Genomic DNA, 25,030 nt, shown 5'->3' with positions numbered 1-25,030 from the left:
TTCCTTTCCCTTTTGACCAACAGTCCAAATCATCCACTGATAGCAAGAACCGTCACAAAAAGCCCAAGGACACGAAGCCCAAAGTGAAGAAGCTCAAGTACCACCAGTACATCCCTCCAGACCAGAAGGCAGAGAAATCCCCTCCACCCATGGATTCTGCGTATGCCAGACTGCTCCAACAACAGCAGCTCTTCCTGCAGCTCCAGATCCTCAGCCAGCAGCAGCAGCAGCAGCAACAGCACTTCAGCTACTCCGGGATGCACCAAGGACAGCTAAAGTGAGTGGCACTGTGACAGCAGCAGGGTTTAGTCCTATCTCTCTCCAAACTTTCCCCTGCCTAGTACCCATTTGTGCCAGTGCAAGGGGGTAGAGGCATGCCAGTGAAACATAAAAGCTTGGGAACAGCACAGACTGTCCATTCTGGCTTTGTGGACTGGCCGGGGCATCTGCAACCTGCTGGTGGGAGACCAGCAACCTCCTACAGCCCAGCCTGCTTTTCCTTTGGGTGGCCATCCATAGGCCTCATACAGGAGACAGCTCCTAAAGGAGCAGAGGGATGGGATGCTGGTCACAGAGACCCTGAGGGGACCAACAAGTTACCCCAAATCTCCTTTGTTATTTCAGGCAATCGAATGAACAAATGGTCAAAAGTTCAAATTCTTCATCAACTTCTGTCAACAACACCCCTCTTTCTCCAGTGAAAACCACCTTTTCAGGCCAGACTTGTGTCTCATCTATCAAGCCAGGCCCTCTGCCATCCAACCTGGATGATCTCAAAGTGAGTGCAAACTTTGTCACAGCAGGAGCAGAATCTCATAGCCTGAGCGTGCAGTGGAGTGCCACAGGCTGGGAGAGAGCAAGTTACAGGTCAGCACACCCCACCCACTGTGCTCTCAGCAGCCCATGAGTACAGCACACCACACTGGGGCAGGGCTTGGGCACCGTGGTGGTACCTCAACATGAGGGCTTTCTGCTCTGCAGGTCGTGAAGGGCTGCACTGCTCCAGTGTGTGCATCAGCAAAGCTTAGGTCTGCCTTGGGGAGGCTGCAGGCGAGGCCAAGGGCAAGGACTAAAGGATGATCTGTGCTGCTGCTCCTGCAGCTCCTGTCTCCATACCTTCTGTGGTTTTATGGTGAACATCAGGGTACTCTAACAGACCAGCTGGAAGGTCAGCGTGGCCTCCCCTTAGTGACTCAGTGGTCCCTGCAGCCAGGCCAGCTCAGCTCTCTGCAGAGCAGGTATCTCCTGCTACATGCACTGCTTTGAACATCTCTCATGTAGGCAAGACAGGGCACAAGGGAGAAACACATCAGCAGTTCTTTTATACTTTGCTAATGGACCCTCAGCCATGGGGAAGGTCAAATCCTTTTAGGAGCAGAGACCTGGGGGCAACATACATTGTTAGAGGTAGAAATAACATGAGTTTGGCCACAGCAATGCCACAGCTCAGGTGACTGTATCCTGTGCAGATGCCTGAACATGGAGCATGTGGCTCCAAGCTGTATGATCATATTCTCTGAGCTGTCAGCTGGCTTCTGGTCTGTGTGAAAGTCCCCTGCTCATGGAGAAACCTCCTGCTAGGAGGGGAATCTTGAGTTGCCTCCATGGCCCAAGGGCCACTGCTGGTTCCTGGAGAGTAGTCACAGTTCCTGGAGGAAGAAGGAAGGTTTTCCTGTTAGGAAAGGTGGAGGTTCTGCAGGATGTGCAGTGGTCAGGCCTGCACAGGGTGACTGGTGAGACAGTGAAGCACCCGAGAGGGCAGAGCTTTAACACTGGGAGCTGCAAGCCTGTGATCTGAGCCTTCTTGTTAGAAGTGTTGGGTTTCTAAAGGGCTCATCTGCCACTGAGACTGATCAGGAGTGACTTTCCTTCTAGGTGTCAGAGCTGAGGCAGCAGCTCCGAATACGAGGTCTGCCTGTGTCAGGTACCAAGACAGCACTGATGGAGCGTCTGCGGCCCTTCCAGGAGTGCGGCAGCAACGCGGTGCAAAACTTCAGTGAGATCACCACCGTCACCTTCCCCGTCACTCCAACAAGCACGCTGTCGAGTTACCAGTCGCAGTCCTCCACCAGCATGTTATCAAATGGCTTCTACCACTTTGGCAGCACCAGCTCCACCCCACCCATCTCACCCGCCTCCTCTGATCTCTCTGTGAGCGGCTCTTTGCCAGACACTTTCAATGATGGGCCCATGTCTTCCCCGCAGTTCGGTCTCCAGCCATCTCCAGTTCATGGCAGTGCTGAAGAAAGCCTCATGAGCAGCATGAACGGAGGGAGCATCCAGCTGGAACTGGAAGGAATTGACACAGAGAAAGACAAGATGCTGGTGGAGAAGCAGAAGGTCATAAATGAACTGACGTGGAAGCTGCAGCAAGAGCAGAGGCAGGTGGAAGAGCTGCGGATGCAGCTCCAGAAGCGAAAGAGAAGCAATGGCCTTGAGGAGAAGCAGCAGACTGCTCAGCATTTCTTTGGTGTCCCCATCAAGCAAGAAAACGCTGTGTCCAGCTGTCCATTTGCATCCAAACAAAAGACCTTGAAAGGCCAGGCAGGCAGCTCGGACAAGCTCAGTAACCGTGCGGTGCCGCAGGTGCCCCACATTGTAAACAGCCACTGCTTGGAGCCTGCGGGGCAAAGCACCATCACCTCCTCGACATTCCTGAGCCCGCAGTGCTCCCCCCAGCACTCTCCCCTCGGGGCTGCCAAGAGCCCCCAGCACATCAGCCTCCCGCCGTCCCCCAACAGCCACTACCTGCTCCCGGTGTCCCCCGTGCCCGCGGACGGGCACAGCGGGTCCCCGACCGGCAGCTCCTGCCTCCGCACAGCACCGGTGAGTGTGAGAGTGAACCCAGCCCCCCTCGGGCACACACAGCCCACTGCAGGCCTGGCCTGTCAGCCCGGGACTGCTGGAACTTGGGCTGGGCACCCAGGGGCCGTTGCAGCACGTGGCACTGCCTGGAAAGGAAGAGAGTTTCCCAGATGGATGGGTTGGAAGGTGATGGCACTGCAGGGTTCTTTGCAGGGTATGTCTTGGGGAGCCTTGCCTCAGCACCCAGTTGCTCTGGGGGAGCCACAGCACAGCTCCCATGGAGCTCCCATGGAGCCCTAGCACAGCTCCTGCTGCCCTAGGGAAGCCCTGGCACAGCTCCACTCTTCCCCAGGGGACCCCAGCACAGCTCTCTCTGCCGATAGGTGAGCACTGGCAGAGCTCCCTGTGTCCTGGGAGACTCCTGGCAGATCATCGTCTGCCCCGTGGAGCCCTGGCACAGCTCCTTCTGCCCTGGGGAGGCCTGGCATAGTACCTTCTGCCCTGGGGAGCCCTGGCACAGCTCTCTCTGCCCCTAGTTGAGCACTGACCCAGCTCCCTCTGCCCCTGGAGGGGTCCTGGCAAAGCTCCCTCGTCCCTGGGGAAGCACTGACAGAGCTGCTTCTGCCCTAAAGGAGCCCAAACCCAGCTGCCTCTCCCCTCAGGGGGAGTCCTGGCACAGCTGCTTGTGCCCCATGGAACCCTGGCACAGCTCTGTACACAGCAGGGAAGCACCAGTATGGATCCCTCAGCTCCTGGGAGAGCCCTGGCACAGTTCCTACACCCCTGGGAGACCCCTCTGCAGGGTTGCAGGGCTTTCCAGCATCTTGCCAAGCCATTGTGGCTCCCAGCAGTGTGTGAGGGATTTTCACCACTGGCTTGGAGGAGAGCAGTTATCCCAGGAAACCTTTTGTCAGAAAGCTAAAGCAGGGCCTGCAGTTGGGGTATGCAGATAAAGCTCGTGCCTCCCCACCAGGCCACCAGCCCAGCAGGGTCTGCAGCAACCACCACTCCTCACTCAGCCCTCTGGACAGGTACGAATGCCTGGGGAGGGGCACACGCTGCCAACACAAAAAGCACCAGAAAGTTCTTCTGATCACAGCCCAATTCACCTCAGCTCCCTCCTGAGGAGGGATCCCCAGGGAGGAGCTCTACCTTTCCCATGGCCTGTCCCACTTCAGGGTGCCAGGTGAGCACACAGGCCTCAGGGAGGGGCACGGCAGGGCCAGGCTGAGCACACACAGCCACGGAGGAACAGCCCAGCCCAGAGCAGGGCCATCCCAACCGTGTGCCCCAGGGTGCAGGCACTGTGGGCAGCCCTGCACGGTGGCACAGCGTGGGCACGGCACCGTGTCCAACCCCTCCAGCAGTGCCATGGGCAGTTGGCACCAGCACAGCCAGTGAGGTGGGAATGGGCAGCAATTTAGGGCAAGGAGGGGCAGAGACAGGGCTGCCAGTGGGATGGGCATGGAGGGCAGTGGGGTTTGAGTGAGGCAAGTGGTGGGGCTGCTTCAGGGGTGAAGAGGGTGATGTGAACACAGGTTTGGGTGAGCTGGGCCATGAGGAGGATGAGCTGGGCAGGGGGCAAAGAGCAGGGAATGCAGGGGGTGACCCCAGCAGCGGGGCTGTAGAGGTGAACTGAGCACTGGGCAGAGGTGTGGGAGCAGTAGGCAGTGGGACACAGTACTGTGAGATGATATTCCAGAGAGGCAGTGGGGCTGCTCTGGAAAGCTGGGCAGTGGTCAGTGAGTGTGAGGAGGGAGCAGTGATACTGTGGGGTCATCTCCAGCTTCTCCCTCCCAGCCTGAGAGGAAGGGGCATATGGAGGGGATGGTCCCATGGTGTCCTGCAGCTCATCTCAGCTGTGACACCACCATCCTGAGCATTCCTCTGCTGCCTGCAAGACACTCCCAAGGGTGAGGGTCCTTCTTCAGCAAGAACCACTCTGTGCCCAGCACTGGAGTGCTGTTCCTCAAGAGCCAGGGACGGTGTTCCTTCCAGCTGCTCTCCAGAGAAGGGTGGCCAGGATGTGCGTGGCCAGGCCGAGTGATCTCACTGCTGCCCTGGATCCACCCCTGGATCCAACCCACCTGCAGGGGTGATGCTGCTTCCCCTGGTATTGGCTCTCATGGGACAAGGCAGTGGGGAAGGACACACAAGGGCCTAGAAGTGATGGGGACAGCAGCTGGCAGGCACTGGACCTTCAGAAGAGGTCTCTCCTGGAATGGGAGCCTGGCAAAAAGCTGACAATCATATGCAGGTGTTAGGCACAGGCCAAGGTGTCCCTCTGTTGCGTGGTCTTCCCTGGCCTGGGCTCTGTGAGATGCCCCCAGAGAGGCAGTGATGGAGAGGGGCTGGGACACAGCTTGGGAGGTGCCACATCAGTGGCCAAGTGCAGCCAACCATCAACAGCTCCTCTCTGTCTTCCCCTTGCCCTGAACATCCCTGGCTGGGCCAAGCACCAGGATGCTCTGGGACACCATTCCCGTGCTCCAGCAGTAACCAGAGGCCAGCCTGGCCCTGGGACTCAGAACCAGGCTGAGGGAGTTAGTTTACCTGCCTCTACCCTGCTGGAAGGCCAGGCATTTTGTTTGTTTGACCCACAGAATAGTTATTTTTCCTGGCCCCAGCCCGACCTTAACAGGGATGAGAGAGCTGGGCCTACCTCTGTGCCTCCCTGTGCACTGACTCCCTTTCCCTGTATGTCCCCAGCAGATGGCTGTGCAGGCAGGTCAAAAGTTTTCTATTCCATCCCCAAGTTTTTGTAAGTCAAGCCCAGCCCTGTCAGAGGTAAAGCAGCCTCCACCCTATGAGGATGCAGTGAAGCAGGTAACTGCGTGGTTTTTGTTTTCTACAGGGCTGGGGCTGCCCAGGGTGTCCTTCTGCAGATAGTGGGACTCAGCTACAGGAGTTCCAACCTCTTCTGGGGTCTCTGGGTAGAACAGGCCTGTTTTCAGAGGCATGGACTTTTTTTTAAGGGTTAGCTGCTGACTGGCTGCCATGAAGCAGTCAGAGACCACACTGGGCAAGACAGTGTCTGCTGTGCACACCCTGACACCCCTCAAACATCCAGGGTGCTGGTGTGTTCCTCTTTGGGGTGCTCAGTGCTGTGTGAAGAATAGACCCTTGAGCATTCTCCAGTCACCAGGAAGCTCACCTTCACTCCTTAGCCCATTAACAACAGGGGTTGTTAATGCTCAGTGCCATCTGCCCCCTGAGCTTTATCCTGGAGTGCTGTTCCCATGGGAGGACTGTCCATCGCACATGAACCCCTTCCATGAGAAACTAGCAGCAGCCTCAGTGCCAGGAATGATGGTGGCTTTAGGGATGCAGAGTGATGCTGTCACAGTGATGAGAATTGGCTCATGCTGGAGTGCAGGAAGTCCTGGCAGTTTCCAGGCAGGAGAGGAAGATACCTGGGCAATGCAGGGAGTGCAGGCAGTGGCAGTGCGAGGTGCCAGGGCCAAAATGTCAGTGTGTCTTGGTGGCCCTGGGACAGGGCAGGCTGTGGTGTCCGCTGAGCAGAGGGTTGGTGGCAGAGCAGGGCACCTTGGTCCCTGGATCCACCGTGATGTCCCAGGTCCCTGCAGTGCCCACCTGAACACCACTGACAGCCTCATGTTTATGTGGCCTCTCTCCTGCATGGGAGGAAGCCATTTGTGGGGACCAGACCCAACTTTTTGGGGATCCAGAGCCTTCTACCTGGCTTGTGGCTGGAGGGACTCTCCTCCTAATGCCCTCTACTCTCCTCTTTGTCGTTTGCTGCAGCAGATGACACGAAGTCAGCAGATGGATGAGCTCCTGGACGTGCTGATTGAGAGTGGAGGTATGCACTGCTTCTCTGTTCCCCTCCAGGGCTTCCCCTCCCAGCCAGCATTGGTCCCTGAGCCTCAGTGCGTTCTGTGCACCCCAGCAGAGCTGCCTGAGTTGAACACAGCTTTCATCAGCCCTCCTGTGCCAGCAGCCACTGAGATTGAATCCAAAGGCATATTAGCCCTCCCAGAGCCTGTTCCTGTGTGTGCCATCCTGGTGGGGTGGTCTGGGCTTGGCTGTCACCTGTGCAGACTGCGCAGAGAGAAGGGGCAGCAGGGCAACAGCCTGTGCTCAGTGCTGCCAGCCCCCTCCCCACACTGAGTCCCCAGTGTCCCCCACCATTCCCAGTGCTGCCAGTGCCATCTCCCATGTACAGTACTGCTGGTGCCCTCCCCTGTGCCCTATCCCAGCCCTTTGGGGACAGCTGGCAGTGCTCGTGCCCTGGGGACTGTGTCCAAACCCAGGGGATCAAGGTCAGAAAGCAGGAATGTGCAAGGTTTCCCGTGGCAGGGGGTGGGTAAGCAGTGCCAAGGGGATCGAGTGGGGAGCAGGTCTCCAGGGGGAAGCCCAAGAGTCCAGGTGGAGGACTGTGGTGGTGCCCCTGTGCCCAGCAGTGGTGGGCACTGCCAGGGCACCTCAAATCCCTCTCATCTGTTGACAGAAATGCCAGCCACTGCCAAGGAAGATCGGTCCTGCCTCCAGAAAGTACCTCAGATAACGGTGTCTCCAGGGAGCACTGGTGCCTCTCTCCCCAAGCCCCCAGCCCCCTTCGAGCAGGTCCCCCCCGCGCCGCTGCCCTTTGAGCACTGCCCGGGCAGCAGCGATGCCCACCTCGAGGTGCTGCTGAACAGCCCCCTGGGCAGGGTCAGCGACATGGCCCTGCTGAAGATGGGGACAGAGGAGCCCCACTTTGAGGGGATGATGGAGGGGTTCTCTGGCAAAGCCGCAGATGAACTGCTCAACTCCCAGGAGATTTTACAGACTCCCCTCTCGCCCATGGAAACCCAGCTCTCCCCTTCCCCTGCCGAAGGCTCCAGTTTACAAATGAGTTTCACTGAGTCTCCATGGGAAACGATGGAGTGGCTGGACCTCACCCCCCCCAGCTCTGCCACCGGCTTCGGGTCACTCACCCCCGTGGGTCCCAGCATCTTCAACATCGATTTCCTGGATGTTACCGACCTCAACCTGAACACCAGCATGGACCTGCACCTGCAGCAGTGGTGAAGGGAGGTGCTGGGGTGGATGCTGTGAGCCTGCAGCAGGCAGTGCAGTGTTTCTGTCGTGCCGGAAAACATGCGGAGCTAACGTGCCTCATCCAGGGGAAACTGGAGTCATTTTCCCAGCATATAAACTTCTTTGAATTTCCCGTCACTGCAAATTGACAGCACAACTCTGACACTTTGGTTTTCCTCCATTGACACATCCCAACAGAGGACACCAGTGCCTGAAAAAACACTTCCTTTGATTGACAAGAACTTCAGTTTTCTTTCTTTAGTCTTTCCCCCCCAGTTTTAGTAGTCACTCTCATGAGAACTGGAGCAGCTTATGACAAGACTGCATGGTGAGATGACCTCACCTGGGTGGTAACAGGAAATCATGGAGCAAAGAGCCCAATGTTGCCCTCTCCTCTCCTCTCCTCTCCTCTCCTCTCCTCTCCGAACCTCTCCGAACCTCTCCGAACCTCTCCGAACCTCTCCTCTCCGAACCTCTCCGAACCTCTCCGAACCTCTCCTCTCCGAACCTCTCCTCTCCGAACCTCTCCAAACCTCTCCCTCTCCCTGTCCCTCTCCCTCTCCCTGTCCCTCTCCCTCTCCCCCTCCCTCTCCCTCTCCCCCTCCCTCTCCCCCTCCCCCTCCCTCTCCCCCTCCCTCTCCCTCTCCATCCAGGCTCTCCAGACAACCCTGCTGACCTCACCTTGGCTGTGCCCAGGCCATGGCTGTGGAGCAGGAGGCTCTGCACAGCCTTGTCTCTTGCCTTGGCTCCTGCTTCCCTCCTGCCCCGAAGCCGCAGTGCCCAGTCCTTGCCCAGCTCTGCTCCAGGGGGGTGAGAGATGGAGACCACCATGTTCATGGTGGCACCTTGGCATGTGCTGAGGGGCAAAAAGCCCAGGAGCCATCGTGGCTGCAGTCTGAACTGGATCAGGCTGTGACCTTGGAGCAGAGAGCTGTGGAGGTTGGAGGCAGGTGTTCAGGAGGCGGGTGCAGGTATCACAGGGATGTGCCATCCCAGTGGAACGGCTGTGTGCCACATCCATGGGACACACAGACATGTGTGATGTATTTTGGTCCAAGGTAGGAGCAAATGGTATGAAAGAACCAGCTGGGCTTTGGAGGGGCTGTTCTGTTCACAGCCAGGTCAGGGTGATCTTCATTCCCCGCCTGATCCAGGAGCAAGGGGAGCCAGACAGGGACACTCAGTGACCGGCACATGGAGCAGGGCTGTGGGTCTGTGTGAGCCTCTGCTTGTGCTGCCTCCCCTCCTCTGCCATCTACCCTCCATCCTTCTGCCTATTCCTCAGTCCTCAGCAGTCATCCCCTTCCTCCCGAGTTTACTCGAGTGTCACTGCTCCCCCAGCCCGGAGCAAGGCTACCGGAGAACAGCTGTGAATCACCGAGCCTGGAGGAGCCCGTTCTCCCAAAGCCGGCAGAGAAGGAAGCTCTCCCGCAGTGATGCTCCCATTTGGAATCACCAGCATGTCTCCTATGAGTCTCTGTGCAATATTCTTCCTCAGGCTCTAGCAAGAAGGAGCCTTTGCTTCACTTCTTAGCTTCCACCAAAGAACTTGCTGCAGACTGTGTGACGGACACGTCTGTTCTTTGCAATTCTGGTTTTGCCTAAGTAAATATTGTTGTTGACAAAGATTGTTAAACTATTTACAGACTGAGTGTATTTAATATTTGTGTTACTGGAAGGACAGCACACGGAGATGCAGCCACTGGGAGGAGGTTCAGCCTGGCCATGGCTCCCGTGGCACTTCCCCAGGGATGCTGGAGCTGTTGGAGGTGGCTCTGCAGCCCCGGTGGGGTCCCCAGTCCATGGTGTTGTTGCATGCTGTATAAAGCACGTGGCAGTAGCTTTCAAGTCACTATTTAAACCACCACTTTTCTACTGTACAAATGTCACAGGGCACTGCTAGGATAGACAATCACAGGTTGCCTTTTTTTAAAAAGAATTTCTTTTTCTAAGTGAGAGATTTTTAGAAGCCAGTCTGTGGAGAATATTCAGAGCACTTGACCCAGAGTAGTGTTAGCTGCTCCACTGCAGCCTTGTACAGGGCTCTCCAGGTAACTTTCTCCTCTCAGCAAATGTATTTCCTTATTTAAAGGGATGCTGTCAGCTTCAAACCTGTAAGCAAGCACATTTCCTTACCTATGTTACCAGCAACACTTTCATTATTAAAACCCTTGTCTTGCCACTCTGTCTACTCGCAGTTTGCTGTTTGATTTCACCACTGGGACAGCCACAGCCATCCCAGCTGCCACCATCTGGTGCCAGCTCCATGCCCTGGGACAGCTACAGTCCTTCAAGGGCAGAAGTATTTCTTTCACAGCTGTGGTTTCTCCTGGAAGATTCCTGAACACACCAGCCGGAATCTCTTGTTTCTGCTGGCTCTTTCTTCTGTTGGCTCTGATTTTGCTTTGTTCTCCTGCAGACCCCATTTCTCTGGTCAGGGTCCCCTTCAAAGGCAGTGGCTGGCACCCTGCCCAAGCCCCTCGGCATTTCTGCCAGCACTGGGCTCGCAGCCAAACCTCCTGCTGCCCTCAGGCAGAGCAGGCTGGGACCTTGGCTCCTCCCCAGGAGGACCTTGGCTCCTTCCCCCTGCTACCCCTGCGTCTATTCCAGATCCTTCGCATTTTCCTTTGATTAGAAAAGATTCTCCAGGTATTTGCCAACCTGTGTGCAGGGAGGGACTACCCAGGTGGGGCACAGGTAGGCTGAAGCTGGAATGGTCCTGAGATATGGCTCAAGTGAATATGAAAAGATGTAGATGAACAAATAACCTATGTTCCTATGAACGTCTTTTAAGCTTTAACCCACATCCTGCAGCCAGCTGTGCTGTGATAAACTGCCTGGGCTGAACCAGGTCACAGTTACTCAGAGAATGAGACAAGACTCAGCCTAGGATTGTTCCAGGAATAGTGATGCACTGGAGCACTCCCCTGCCCTGCTGAGGAGAGCCTGCCTGTGCTGCTGCACCTGCAGCAGAGCAGCTGGGAGCCTGTGCTGCCAGTGCCCCCTTGTAAAAGGCAAAAAGCAGAGTGAGTGGTCCAGGGAGTCACAGCTCTGAAGTGCAGGAAAGATACCTGTTAGGTGCTAAAGTTTGGAGCAGCACTTCTGGGGCAGCTGAGTCCAGACCAGGGACCTGCTGCAGGCAGAGGGAGGGATCACAGGGTCTCCTGAGGTCTCCTTCCAATCTCCAAACAATCCCAGCAGCAAATCCTGCATGGAGAAGAGCTCAGCCCAGCTCTGCCCCAGCCAGTGGCTCTCCAGCCCCACCAGAGCAGCCTCCTGGGAAAGCACACTGGGATGGGACAAGCTCTCTCCTCGCATTGCCTTGGGTCAGTTCATACTCAGCCTTCCATGTGTAGGTGATTTTCCCACACAGGTTGTCCCAAGGAATTTAGGGTTCTGGGATTTTCCTTCCTCTCAATACCAAGCTGAATGATCCCAGTGATGTCCCACTCTCTCTGGGCCTTCATTCCTGAAAAATAGAGGAAATACAAAGCAAAAAAAAAAGTTCCAATTGTCAAATTAACATTTTTCATGCCTGTATGAGGTTTTTAAAATGTGAGCTCAGTGTTTCCATCCAATGTTTCCTCCACAACAGGCACTGACACATCCACAGCATCTCTCCACCAGCTCCCAGGTCAAGGTAGACTGTGGTTAAAGCACAGTTTCTCTCCCCAGTGACATGGGGAAACAATACCTGTTTCTCAGCCCTTCTGCCCTGGTGGGGTGGGATGAGGTGGCAGCATAAGTAGGAACTTACATGTGCCCATCACAGAACCCTGCACATGGAGGGGACCAAAAGCCCCAGAGCCCGGTGCCACAACTGGAGTGCATTCCACCACCCCCTCACCCTGTGACATTCACAGCAGCACCCCCAGGACCCCTTGCTGCACCCCAGTGCCACCTCCACCCCTAGCCCAGTCCTCAGGGCCCCTCAGGCTCCTCTTGTGCAGCCCTGGCACCTCATCACCCACCCAGAGCCACCACTGCCAGCGGGTGCAGCCCCTCACACCTGCTCAGCATCCCCCTCCCCAAGCACACTGCCACCCTCCACCCATCCAGATCCCTCTGCTCATCCCTGGTCACCTCCCCCAGAGCTTCTGCCCACCCCAGACTCACTGGGGAGGGGAACTGGGGACACACCAGGGCCACTCCTCACCCATGCATGGTCCTCTGCTTCCCCGACCTGCTGTCACCCCCATCTGCAGCACCTGAGGCCACCTGAGGCTGTGCAGGATGGGCAGAGGGGCTCAGGGGGCTTCAGCAAAGGCAAGTTCTGGTTTTAAAGCCCAGACACTTGTTCACTCTGGAGCTTTGGCAGGGACCCAGCTGTATGGCCAGGGGTTTTTAGACCCTAAGAACTACCTGCACACCTTGGCTGTGTGTCCTTCACAGAGTTTTGGTTTTTTATATCACAGCACTCCCACCCTCAAATTTCTACCAACTCGTTGCATGCAAATAAGGAACTAAGTTCCTTGTATTCCTACCAATTCCATACACTTAACACTTTGTTGCAGATGAAAGGAAACATGTTTTTATACAAATCCATGAATTTATTGGTAGTTTCATTAACATATTAAGCACAGAACTAAAGAATTAGGTTTACTTACTTCAAATGACCATTAGAAGTTAACATACACCAGAAGTGTTACATACAGTAAAAATCAGTGCTCACAGACATACTTGTGCTCCCCTTTTCCTGGAGGTCCTGCTCACCTTCCACTGCCTCTCTGGGCCTTTCAGAGTGGAGGAGGGTGTGGGGTGTCATAGCACAAGGCAGCAGCCTCAGCCTTTGCTAGGAGGAGCGCCTTTGCAAACATGCTCATCCTTCCTTGGTTTGTAACCAACCCCACATTACACCTGAATTGCTGTATCTGTGATTTCCTTCTGCCAGAGGCTTGTTTTTGTTCTCTTTGTTTAAGGCTGGTTTTACCCTACCCCCAAATCCCATCCCTTTGACGACCAGTGACCACTGCTGAGGTGTTTGTAGCCTCAAGAACCCTGTGCCTGTTCCTGCAGCCTCTGCTCTCATGTCCTGTCCTCCAAAGCCCATTCCACTCTAGCTGCATAGAGGATATTTATACACAGCAGAACTACTCAGTACTACTGGTTATTAGTTGAAAAATTTATACCAAAGCAGCAGCAGCAGCAGCAGCAATGCATTTACTGGGCTCCAAGGCAGCAGCAGCAGAGGACCCCAGAGGAGGCCCAGGAGCATCTTCTGCACTGCTCACCTGGGGATAACATGTTCTCCAGGGACACCCAAATCTCTCCTACCCAAATAACCCCTCCCTGGTGCCACCTTCAGTCAGCACCTGCCAGGGGCTCTGCCCCCTCTCTGGAAATGTTCTGACATCCAGGTCACACGTAGGTGCTGTGATCTCACCAAAAAGGTGGCTTCAGTCGCAATGACATTTCTTCAGGAAGCAGGAACTGGCTGGATTTCAAGGTGGTTTCCACCAACCCCTTGAAATTGGGATGAGGTTCAAATGTCTTCAGGAAGTCACTCTGATGTGCAGTTCCAGGATCTGAATCCTTCTGTCCTCCATTCTTACTTAGTTCCCTCCTGCCTGGGTGCAGAGGGAAAAAGAAAGAAACACAGGATGCTGGTGCAGGGAACCAGGAGATCAGCTGTGAGCTGCATTATGCACAGGATTTAGCCACAACATCCCACCATTCACCAGCATGAAGGGTCTTGAGGGGAAGCCATACAAGGATTGGCTGAGGGAGCTGGGCTTGTTCAGCCTGGAGGAGACTGAGGGGAGACCTCACCAGGGTCTGCAGCTTCCTCCCAAGGGGATGCTCACAAACTGGAGGGCTCATCAACTGGTTCTGACAATGTCTGTAGGGCCTCACGATGAAGCTCTTTCTTCTCAGAAAGCTGCAACAGCCTCTCAAGATGGATCACCTGGAATCAGTCCATCACGGAGCTGTCAGGGTGCTGTAGTAGGGGGGTTGCTAGCCCATTCTGAACCTGGTGAGAAACCTGTTTTCCTTGGAAGCTCGGGCAGGATCTCCCCCTCTTCTCAAATAATCTGATTGAACATGACCTGCACTGCCACATTGGCTGCTTCCACCTCCACCCAACAAGCTGCTCTCTCCTATCTGGCCAAGGCACAGAACTGCCTGCATGGTCAGATAGCAAAGCAAATTTTTTCCCGGAGGCACAGAGGGAATTGAGGCATCTGAATTTTGCTGGCCCTTATTTTCCTCTTGACTTTCTATCTGTGAGAACCGACTTATGTTGAGTACGGGCCAAGTCTAGGAAAAGGAGGTACAGAGCAGCAGTGCTTTGGTCAGGACAACAGGGCATGACTGCCAGGGAGCCAGAGCAGGTGTCTGGTGTCCAACGAGGTGCTGGGCTCACACAAAGCACTGTCTCTGATGGTTTTCAGTGTAGCTCTGGTGTCTGCGCCCACAGGCACAGGCACAGACAGCCCCACAGATATCACAGACTTTACCACACACAGCCTTGCCAGCCAGCACTCCTCAGGTGTGAGAAGCTCCTTCCTGCACATACCAACCCCTTCCAGCCCTCCAGAGCCTGCCTGCTTGTGCTTTTGGGACTGTTGACACAGCTACACCTGCAGAGTGACAGCCCTGCACTCAGCTCTGCTGCTGCAGATGAGCAGGGATTTGCTGTCTGGACATGCCACATTCTCCTGATGGTAAGGCCTGTCCAGCCTTTCCATCTGGGATTTTTGCAAAGACAAAACCTGTCTGGCAGGTGCCCCACAGAGCAGCCCTGCTGTTCTATTTCCAGTACAACGGTGCTCTGTTTCTCCAGGAGAGGGAGTTTGTGCTTCATCCTCTTCTCCAAGCGCTTTGCACAGCTTTAAACGTAAAGAAAAAATTTCGGTAGCTGTTTTCTTATTCCTCAGAGCAGCCCTTCCTTTCCCTGGACCCTTACTATGCTCAAAGCAATGGTCACGTGTGTGAATTCTATCAGGAGTCAAAGAGAAAATGGAGTTGTGTTGAAAAGCAGCACCTATGGTATTAACAGAATCCCACAATCCTTGAGGTTGGAAAAGCCCTCCCAGCCCATCGAGTTCACCCTGTGCCCACCTTGTCCCCCAGCCCAGGGCATTGAGTGCCACGGCCAGTCCTTCCTTGGACACCTCCAGGGGTGGGAACTCCACCACCTCCCTGGACAGCCCCTTCCAATGCCTGACCACTCTTTCCAGGAAGAAATTCCTCCTGATGTCCAACCTGAGCCTCCCCTGGCACAGCTTGAGGCCATTTTCCTCGTTCCCCGAGAGCAGAGCCCGACCCCCCCCCGGCTCCTCCCTCCTGTCAGGGACTTGCAGAGAGTGAGAAGGTCCCCCCTGAGCCTCCTTTTCTCCAGGCTGAGCCCCCCCAGCAGCTCCTCATCAGGATTGTGCTCCAGACCTTTCCCCAGCTTCGTTCCCTTCTCTGGCCATGCTCCAGCCCCTCCATGTCCTTTTCATCACAAGGAGCCCAGAACTGGACACAGCACTGGAGGTGTCCTAGCAGTGCCAGCACAGGGGAGCCCTCTGTAATACAGGCCTGAACCCTTCATTTATACTCACATGGCCACCAAAGGAGACGCGGGGCTGGGATGAAGACCAGGGGAAGCCATGCCAGAATATTAGTGGGAATACAGCCTATTCAATTCAAAGTGCTCCTGACAGGACACCAGCACATCTGCATTCACCCTGCTTGGGTCCAGGCAGGTTTGAGCTCATCCAAACCTCAAAGCTGGTCTTGGAGCTCCCCAGACAAACAATAACCATAACAGAGCACAGTGTGCTCTTTTGGATGTTATCTGATGCTTGGTGAAGGTCTGAGAAGCACCTCAGCCAGGCCAGTGGGCACAAAGGTGTTGAGGAACTGGTGTGAGGTGCCAGTCTGGGCCACTGAGCAAAGAGTGGCCAGTGGCTCCAAGTCTCCTGGAAGGCTGGTCCAAACACTGGCTCCTCAGCCTTGGCACCGAGTATGGAAACAGAGGGAGAGGCTGTGTGGACTGTGATGCCCACAGGAAGAATCTCAGCTCTGGGGCTGGAGAAAGGCATCATATGTCACCCAAGCAAGGAAGGTTGGGATTGTCCAAGGGCTCTCAGGAGCAGTAACAGTGGCACTGTGCAGACATGGATCCTGTTGAAGACAACAGGGGCATCTGGGACGTGGTGGGAGGTTTTCTGTACCATCTCAGCAGTGACACTGTGACAATGGGACCCTCAGCAATGGAGTGAAGGACAGATGGGCAAGAGAGGAGTCCAGAGGAAAAATGGAACATAAGTTCAACAAGAAGCAGCGGAGAGGAACTGAAATGCCTGCAAATATGTTCCCTCCTGTATGTCAGTCACAGGGGAACAGAGTTGAGAGGGATCCTCTCCCTCCTGCAGAGCACAGGAACACCCTGTGCAGGGATGGGCAGGTGGACTCACATGCAGCCACCAGCTTCTGTCAGCTCCTTCAGCTGTGACAGCTTCCTCAGGGCAAATCCCAGGATGCAAAGGCAGGTGGCAGTGCCAAAGGAACAGAGTCCCAGAGCAGCCCCAATCTATGGAACTGTAAGATGAGGATCTGGGTTCTCCAGTGGCTGCCCAGCAGGGAAGGACCCTCCCTGGTGTATGCTCAGACTTTGTCTTCTGCCTTCACCAAATGAGCGATCTTGGATTCTGACTGAAGAGTGAGGATAGCAGGTGATCCAAAATTCTCCAAAGTATTGTGCTGGCAACAAGAAGTTCCAGAAAAGGGCTTGGTGTGGTGCAAACATGGAATTTAGGCAAACTGACAGACTGCAGCCACGTGAACCTTTCCCACTGTGTATCTCTATACGGTAAGACTTTCTTCAGCACCATGACCTGCCTTCCTTTCTCTTGACACAACTGTCACCCTCCAAGTGATGAGACACTGCAAAGGCTGGTGCCAGGCAATCCACCCATTCCCAAGTACTCCTGATCCTGAGCTGTGGCATGACCAGTGATCCCTGCAGGATGCTCTGGCTTTCCCCTCTCTGAGCTGGGCACTCCTGGGACCATCCCATCCATCCAGGTGGAGCAGAACAGGCACTTGTGGCTGGGCCCTCTACCCTGACACTCTTCTTTCCCAGTGGGGCTCCTGGGCTCCACTTGACAGGGCAGACTCCAAGCCCTCCATAGCTTCCAAGCAGGAGAGACACTTATCCCAGCACCAGGCAGTAGGAATTAACCTGGGGTTCTGAGATATCAGAGCTCTGCAGACCTTGGCTGCTCTTGCAAAACTGAATCAGCCTGCAAGGCTGGGAGTATTGGCTGCCCTTTTCCTGGGGCATGGGCACAGCCACCTGCCCTCCTCACAGGTCCTGAGAAACTCCAGAACCTCCAAGTGCCCACCTGAGAGGCACCCACATCATGCAGAGGGCCCAGCAGTCTTCCAGAGAGAGAGAATATATCCAGGGCTCCCTATGCTTCTTTTATTTAGCACAACCAGATTCAAAGGCTGCTTCCCTCCTCCACCTGGAAGACAGACCCTGAAGGTAGGTATTCCACAGCTCTTAGTGAACCTTCCCATTCATGTCTGACCTCACAAAATGAAAATAACAAGGTCACAGTTGTATCTTAGTTTTATTACAACCGACCTGCAGGCAAAAGGATAGAATTAGTACATAAACACTCTGATCCATGTATAATAGCTTAAATAGAGGAGGAAGTCAAACCAGGATACCAGATAAAATATTGGGAAGCTCTTTGAAGCAGTTATGTTCCTGAGCTTCATTTTACAGACAATAAGGCAATGTCCCTGCACATCAGCTTTTTTATATTTTTTTTATACATTTTTTTCTATGGTACAAGAAAAAAATAACCAGAATTCACAATGTACAGTTCTTACACTATTTTCACAGCTTCTGAACACTATACACCTTTTTTCTTTTTTTTTTTTTTTTTAAACAAAGATACATTGCAATCAATTGTGCACCCTTAATAATTGGTATTAATCTATGTTGAATAGGCTAAACCTGTCCTGTATGGTCACCCAGGCCACAGCACCTCAGCCCTGACTGTCACTGGCAGATCAGAGCTTTTCCTTTCCATTCCCAGCAAACTGGTCCTGCTGCTTGAGATGGGTCAGCACCAGAGCACGGGCCCAGTCCTCCCAAAAGGGCAGAGCAAGGCAGGTGCTTGTGTTCTGGGTGTGCTGGCCTTCTGAAAGGTTTCTGGGCTCCCTGTCACTGGGGAGATGCACAGTGGAGGCAGACAGAGCCTGTGCACGTGTGGCTGCCCTTGCCCCATGGGACACAGAGGGTCCATGGTCCCATTAGAGGGTGCTGAAGGCTGGAAAGAGGAATCACAGCTCCATGGGGAGTTACCTGAGAAAGGCTCTGGGTTGAGGGCAGAATCACTTCACGCACTCCATGTACGGGTTCAACTGATCCTTCCGTGGGATGCACCAGAGCTGCCAGGAATGACCAGTTACTCCAGAAAGCTCTGCCTTATCTGTTTTGGGAAGACTTTGGTGACTGCCTCGCCTGAGGAGCAGCCCAAGAGGAACAGAGTCCAGGAAGGCCAGGACTAAGGGATCCCCAGGGCTCACACCAGCCTCGGTGCCAGTGGGAGACGTGCGGTGCTGCGAGATGTCACCTCCGTGGTGCAGGAACACCAGCTGTCCCAGGAGCATGGTCTGGCTCTCCTTTCCCAGCTGGGATGGGCTGGTCTTCGGTGCTCCCGCACCAGCTTGGTTTGCACTCGGTAGCTTTGGTTTGAAGCCCTTCCTTGGGGTCCTGCCAGCACCACAGTGCCCTCACTCCCATGGCAGCCTGGGTCCAGGTTGGCTGCAGAGCTCTCACAAGAGGCTGCTCCAACACTGGTGAAGTCCTACCAAGTGCCTAAACCAGCCCAAAATGGAAAGCAGAGACCCTTGTAGCTTCCATTTTATCCCTGGTGTGCTACTCAACCTGAAAACTGCAATGTTTGGAGAAGTTTTCAGGAAAAATTAATCTTTGAAAAATACGTCAATTAAAACCAACAGAATAAAGCCTGATGTGCTGCTTCACTTAGGAATGGGCCAGAAGATGCCAGCTTGCCCGGCCTTGCTGGGCCAGTTAAGAATCCTCAAGGCATTAGACACTCCCTCATCTCCTTCTGCACCCACCAGTCTCAGGGAGGTTCATTCCAGGGTGCAGCAACAGGAGTTATGGAGGGTCACAAAAGAGGTTCAGTATCCAGAAGGTGGTGAACAGTCTCCAGCAAGGTCAGCAGGGTGTGATGGGCACAGAGCCCGTGGCAGCCCAGGACACCCGTCCATCCTGCCGGCAGTGGCGAGACAGAAGAGCTGAGGTTTGGACTCAGGAGGGACGCTGGGCTGGGAGGGCTGGGCCAGTGAAAAGGCAAGAGCACCAGGGCTGGGGACAGAAGGAACACGACAAACAGTGGCCAGAACTCACAGCACACTAAAGCAGCTGCAGCCTCTGTGGACAGCACCGGGCAAAGGCAAAGCAAAGCCAGAGGGTGGTGAGCACTATAAACCAGGTCACAAGCAGGTTAAATTCAATCAAGTAGTTTAATAATTCTTCAGGTCAAAGGTCTTATCTTACCAGGTAACAATTTACAGGACACCTAGTTAAGAGTGAAGAGTGGCTGGCTTGGTAAAAGGAGGAAGAATACATTATGTCCCATCTCAATAGTTTAATGTTAGCCTCTTTCAATGCAACATATTTTTGGTAAAGACATATTCACTATATTTAACATGATCTCTCTTTAACAGGAAGTTCAGCTGAGCACACTGTCCCCAGAAAGTACACTGCGACTGTAAAGCAACAGAATTTCATAGCAGTAAATCTATTGCACTTTGTGAAGAATAAAATTCTCCTTTGCCTTCCCAGCTCCAGAAGGCAAAGCATCTCGTTGGTTAAGCAAGTTCTTCTCCTGCCAGGCAAAGTCTCTTAATGTTCAGACAGACAACGCCTAACTTTTGTTTGTTTGCTTTTTATTATTACTTGAAACAACAATTGGAAGAGTTTGAGAGAAAAATCTTTCCAGTAGCTGCTGAGAAGTTCTCCAAGTTTTGAGTCTAGAAATTAATTTTAGGTGCTATCCAATCACGGTCAACAAATAAATGTACTTATTTCCACATTTCATGAATATGTCCACAAAAGAGCAAGATGAGGTCTCTCTGTGACCAACACTAACACTGTGTGATCAGGTATTACAGGGATGCACTTTATATGTGACAACAGTATACAGACAGGATGGAAATAACACCAATATTATTGCACATGGTGTCTGGGCGAGCATTAAAAACACTGCAATATGTGATGAAAATTCTTTACAGCTTGTTTCCCTCAGCCCTTTTTCTAGAGTTTGATGTAGCAGCAATATCAATCCACGTACATTGGAGAGCTGGGAGTTGCTGGCATTTGATCCAGGATTTTACAAACATAGCATGCAACATCCACTGTGCGTTCCTCATACATCAGGATGAAGGGATGTTTCTGAAATCAGATAAAAAACAAGGTTACAAGTCGCCCTCCTGCCACATGCTGGCTCCCCAGATAAAAGCTGAGCAGGTGATTTTGCCTGGTCCAAGAACACAGGGCTTAGTGGTGGCCACAGGACACAGCTTGGTCTGTGGCTTTTCCACACTGGGAATCTGTCTTTAATGTGGGAGGTTAATGGAGGTAGGACAGGACTCTAGAGTGTCAGGAGCTGATAGGAGAGACAGGGAGTGGCTTGTGGAAGTCAAACCCAAGCCCTGCTCTCCTGAACCCTGACTCTCAGCTCTGCCCAGGAGGCCGCACTGGCCAGACCCAGCTCAGAGCAGCTGGTTTGTAATGTCAGGGTGGCCCTGGGCCGGGACACCAGGCAAACCCCTTTCACAGCCCTGCAGGGACCCTGATCTGATGCCACAGGGCACCTTCCCCTGCTGATCTCTCGCCTTGCTGGACAGACACCCATGGCAGTGGCATGGAGGTGGTGCTCCTCCTCCAGCCCTGGAGCTGAACACCCTGCCAGGATGGCCTGAGGAGGGGACGTGTGTCCCAGCCCCGCTGTGTGACTGCAGAGCCACCCCAGCTCAGATACACTGTGCACTCACCAGAAGCTCTTTGTACTTTGGCCTTTTGGACTCGTCCTTTGTAAGGCTAAAGAAAGCAGAAAGAGAATTAGGAGAAGGTGGGATGGGGGAAAATGTTACAGACATCAAATACAGATTTTTACAGGACATGATGCTGAGCCCACTGCTGTCCAGGGGGACTCACTGCCTGTGGTTTCCTGGAAAATCCATCCTTGCACTGTGAGTGACCACAGGAGCTGCCTCCCTCCCTCACAGCCATCCCAGCTGTGTGGGCAGGGGCCAGCAAGTGGCACCAAAGGCCACCAAAGCCCTGTCCCAGGGGACATGGTGGAGAGAGGGGATGGACTGGGCGACACTGACACCACAGCCCCTGCCCCAGGAGCCAGAGCTGCACCACTGAGAAGAGAATGGGTGGATATGGCACCTTTCCCAAACAAAGGGAGTCACTCTAATTCCCAACAGCTGCATTTCCATCCCCAGGAGCTCTGGCTGGGCCTTTCTCCATCTCCAGCACCACCACAGTGTGGCCTCCACCCCATGGAGCAGCTGAGGGTCACCAGCACTGCCCTGGCAACAGAGCCTGTGGGGCAGAGGGGGCACAAACCCAGTGACTGGTCCCACACAGCCCTCTCCAGGCTTCTGCCACCCCAGAGCAATTCCCTGCCTGACCCCATCAAGGCTCTCTGGGGGCTCCAATCTGCTCCTGCAACACCTGTAAGGCAACAAAGCAAAACTTGAGCTCACAGACCGAGCTTTGCTCTGAAATGTCCACACCCCCTTTCCTAAAGCACTATGAGAAATCCCTCATTCCTTTCCCAGCTCAATGTGAAGCTGCTTGCCTGGGGTGGCCACTGGCAGCACCAGGAGCCACACACTACTGCACAGGAACTCTAGTTCCAAGGATCCTGATCCTCAGGAGCTCAGGGTTCCATAGCTGCTGAAGCCAAGCACAGACTGGAGACTTCAGAGCAGAAAACTGAACTGCTGTAGGAAGCAGTTCCAGGAGTGGGACTCCAGATAAGCCTCTAATTCAGGAAGTTGGGCTGAAGGGGAAAAATGTTCCATCTAGACATTCACAGTGCTGAAAGAAATATCAGGAACTCTTTAACACTGAAACGTTCAATAAATGTTTCTTGCCCAGAGAAGCCCCATCCCTGGGAGTGTTCAAGCCGAGGATGGACGGGGCTTGGAGCAACCTGGTCCAGTGGAAGGTGTCCCTGCCTGTGGCAGGCAGTGAAACCGGGTGAGCTTTAAGATCTCTTCCAACCAAATCCATTCTGTGATTCCATGATTCTATGACAATATCCTTTCCTCACTGATCTATCCTAGCAGTGATACTGCAGGACTCTCTTTTGACATTTTTCCTGACTTTTGAATGCACAAACCCAGATGCACATCTGTGGGATGTTTATGCCATCACCCACCACACAGCCTTTGGGAACCTGACCTGCCAGCTTAGTAACCCCACAGATCACTGTTTGCACCGAACTAAAGGTTATTACGAGAAATATTTATTGCAGTGTTGCTATGAAGACCCCATAAATACTCCAGGCAGAAGTCAGATTATTTACAAAACCAGGTTAAACAAACCCAGAATCAGGCTGAAATCTGCCCTGGGCTCTGTGTGCTGTGTCTGATCCAGAGTAGCGGCCCCAAGGAAGGGGAAAGGGGGTGGAAATACAAACTGACCTGATAAGCCTGGAGAACAGAAGACTCTGAGGAGACCATAGAGCCCCCCTCCAGGGTCTAAAGGAGACCTGCAGCAAGGCTGGAGAGGGACTTTTTACAAGGGCAGGAAGTGACAGGACAAGGGGGATAGTAGTTTTATTAGTTTATTAGGAAGAAATTCTTGGCTGTGAGGCTGGTAGAGCCCTGGCATAGGTTGCCCAGAGAAGCTGTGGCTGCCCCATCCCTGGAAGTGTCCAAGGCCCAGTTGGACGGGGCTTGGAGCAGCCTGGGCTTGTGGAAGGTGTCCCTGCCCATGGCAGGCGCTTGGAATGGGGTGGCCTTTAAGGCCCCTTCCAACCCAAACCATTCCATGGTTCTGCATCCAAAGACATGGCTGTTTAATGGAGATGCTGCACAGGCTCCTCTGCTGGATGATTTGGAGCCAAACTCACAGGGCACCACAGCAAGTTCCTGGCTTTGCAAAGTCTGATGATATGGCATCTCCATGGAGAACTATGTGGAAACACACCAGTGCTTGTTTTGTACACGAGGAAAGCAATTCTGACTTTTCTAAGCAAATGCTACAGTTGCAGTTTCAGTTTTGACTGAAAAATAGAAACTTCTGAGCAACAAACCATCTTGATGCTTGATTTTCTGCATCCCCAAAACAATAACCAGGCCTTCCTCACAGGGGGCTGGCCTCCTTAAAAATTTGTAATTCTGAACTAGACTACAATCCAAACCCAAAAATCATCTCCAGAGGATGGAAAGTTCTGAAACAAAACCTCTTGAAAGTTGAAATTGTCTAGTGCTGAGCCTTCCTGTGTCACAGAGCTTTGAGGTGGCCACCCCTGTGCTGGGGATGTCCATCACCTGGTCTGCTCAAGGCAGAAGGTCCCAGAAGACAAATGCAGGTCACACTGATGGATCTCACCTGTGCTTTGGTTAACAAAATTATATTGACCACCTTTCTCATTTAGATAGAAAAATGCTTCACCAGAAAATTCCCAATCAGCCCTTACCCTAAGCAGGACCCCACAGCTCTGGCAGGTGGGGAGACTCCCCAGGCTCCCCTTAGCAGCACCACAGATTCTCCACACAGGGCTGCAGAGGCCCTGCCTGCAGAAAACCATCTCCAGTCTTGATCTTAACATTCAATTCACACAAGGCATGAAGCCCACAACCCAGCAAGCCACAGCCACAGGTCCTGGCAGTCACTGTGCTGAGCCCAGCCCAAGAAGTGGGCAGGAAGGCTCCCAGCCTTGCCAGGCAAAGGCAGGACAGTACAGATCCTCTTTGCCCGATCACGGGACAACGCTGCCCAGTGTCTCTGGCTTCAAACTGCAGAAGAAAGGGCAAACAGCAGGTCTGTCCCAAGGCTCTGTGACAACAAGGAACAGAATGCACAGGCTAGGCCCCTATCTGCTCACACAAACCTCCTACCATGGGTCTTACCATGCCTCTCCCTAGCACAGCCACTCAGAGGTTTTCTCCTCACCCCTTCCCTGAAGAGCAGTTTCCAATGTCTGCCCTTCAGCTGCCACCTGGAAAAGTCCCCCATCACCTACAAACCACTGAAATGTGAGAGGTCCTTACCCTCATGCTAGTGCAGGAACATGAAAAAAAGCCAGGAGGTGCTGGGCACATGACCCTTGTCAAATACCCAGCAGTGACAAAACAAGCTCAAGTGCTTTCAGCAGGACACACTTACCACAAGTTGACGAAGTTGATGAAACTGGGGGAGAACTCCCTTTCCTCTGAGTTGCTCAGCTGTGGTGGGTCTCCTTTCACTACTTGTGTCAACTGGTCAAACACACTGTTCCACTTGGGGTAAGGGAACCGGCCCGTGGCCAGCTCGTACTGCAGGGAGACAGCAACAGCACCAGGCAGGTTTACGTGAGGTAAGTTCAGTCAGGGCAACAGAATGTCTGCAAGGACACTGAACCCCTCAAAAGGAAGGCTGAGATGAGATTCTTCATCCTGTTCCCTGTATGGTTCTAAGAGGAGGGAAGGTTTCACCCAGCAGTAAATGCTGCCTGTGTGAGGAGCACGGCCAGATTTAGCCTGGCCAGGCCATGCCTCCACATCTACCACTGACTGTACAACAAACCAGTGTAGAAGAGTAAAATCCTCCAAGCATCCTAACAACTACCAGAGAAAATGGATAATGAGAATCATACAATCATAGGATATATTAAGCTGGAGAGGACTCACGTGGATCACCAAGTCCAACTCCCTGCTCCTCACAGGACAATGGAAATGAGCATTTTAAAACATCAGTGGGGAAGACAGAAGCTACTAGTTCATAAGTTATTGCTTCTGCTTTCTCTTCCGCTTCACCACCTGGAGAAGGTAAAAGTTTCTCACTGCATCAGTGTGTGCATCTTGCAGTGCTGTGATTAAGCCAGTGAGGAATCAGAATACCAGAATCCAGGATTAAACAAAGTCTGTGCAGCCGAAGTACAGCAGCTGCCAGGGCTGTCAGAGGCTTATTCCCACAGGC

The 25,030-nt window shown here is 53.6% G+C and overlaps 2 protein-coding genes across 13 annotated transcripts in view; one reads left to right on the top strand and one right to left on the bottom strand.

The window, feature by feature from the left end:
• Positions 1-10,030, top strand: part of MYOCD (myocardin) — a 37,209-nt gene extending 27,179 nt beyond the window's left edge. For 6 of the 10 annotated variants that reach the window (XM_064675604.1, XM_064675612.1, XM_064675602.1 and 3 more), the window contains 6 exons: positions 24-277; positions 625-778; positions 1,876-2,826; positions 5,515-5,631; positions 6,571-6,628; positions 7,277-10,030. In XM_064675604.1, the coding sequence (XP_064531674.1) occupies positions 24-277; positions 625-778; positions 1,876-2,826; positions 5,515-5,631; positions 6,571-6,628; positions 7,277-7,839 (2,097 nt within the window). In that variant the 3' untranslated portion in view covers positions 7,840-10,030. The remainder of the gene's footprint in view (positions 1-23; positions 278-624; positions 779-1,875; positions 2,827-5,514; positions 5,632-6,570; positions 6,629-7,276) is intronic. The other 4 variants (XM_064675606.1, XM_064675610.1, XM_064675603.1 and 1 more) reach the window with 3 other exon arrangements.
• A 9,298-nt stretch (positions 10,031-19,328) lies between these two features.
• MAP2K4 (mitogen-activated protein kinase kinase 4) overlaps positions 19,329-25,030 on the bottom strand; it is a 94,393-nt gene continuing 88,691 nt past the window's right edge. For all 3 annotated transcript variants that reach the window (XM_064675599.1, XM_064675600.1, XM_064675601.1), the window contains 3 exons: positions 24,239-24,387; positions 20,881-20,926; positions 19,329-20,278 (listed from right to left, as the gene is read on the bottom strand). In XM_064675599.1, the coding sequence (XP_064531669.1) occupies positions 20,165-20,278; positions 20,881-20,926; positions 24,239-24,387 (309 nt within the window). In that variant the 3' untranslated portion in view covers positions 19,329-20,164. The remainder of the gene's footprint in view (positions 20,279-20,880; positions 20,927-24,238; positions 24,388-25,030) is intronic.

Source organism: Pseudopipra pipra, chromosome 19 (assembly GCF_036250125.1).
Source record: "Pseudopipra pipra isolate bDixPip1 chromosome 19, bDixPip1.hap1, whole genome shotgun sequence".
NCBI lineage: Eukaryota > Metazoa > Chordata > Aves > Passeriformes > Pipridae > Pseudopipra > Pseudopipra pipra.
This window is presented reverse-complemented; position numbering and strand designations above follow the sequence as displayed.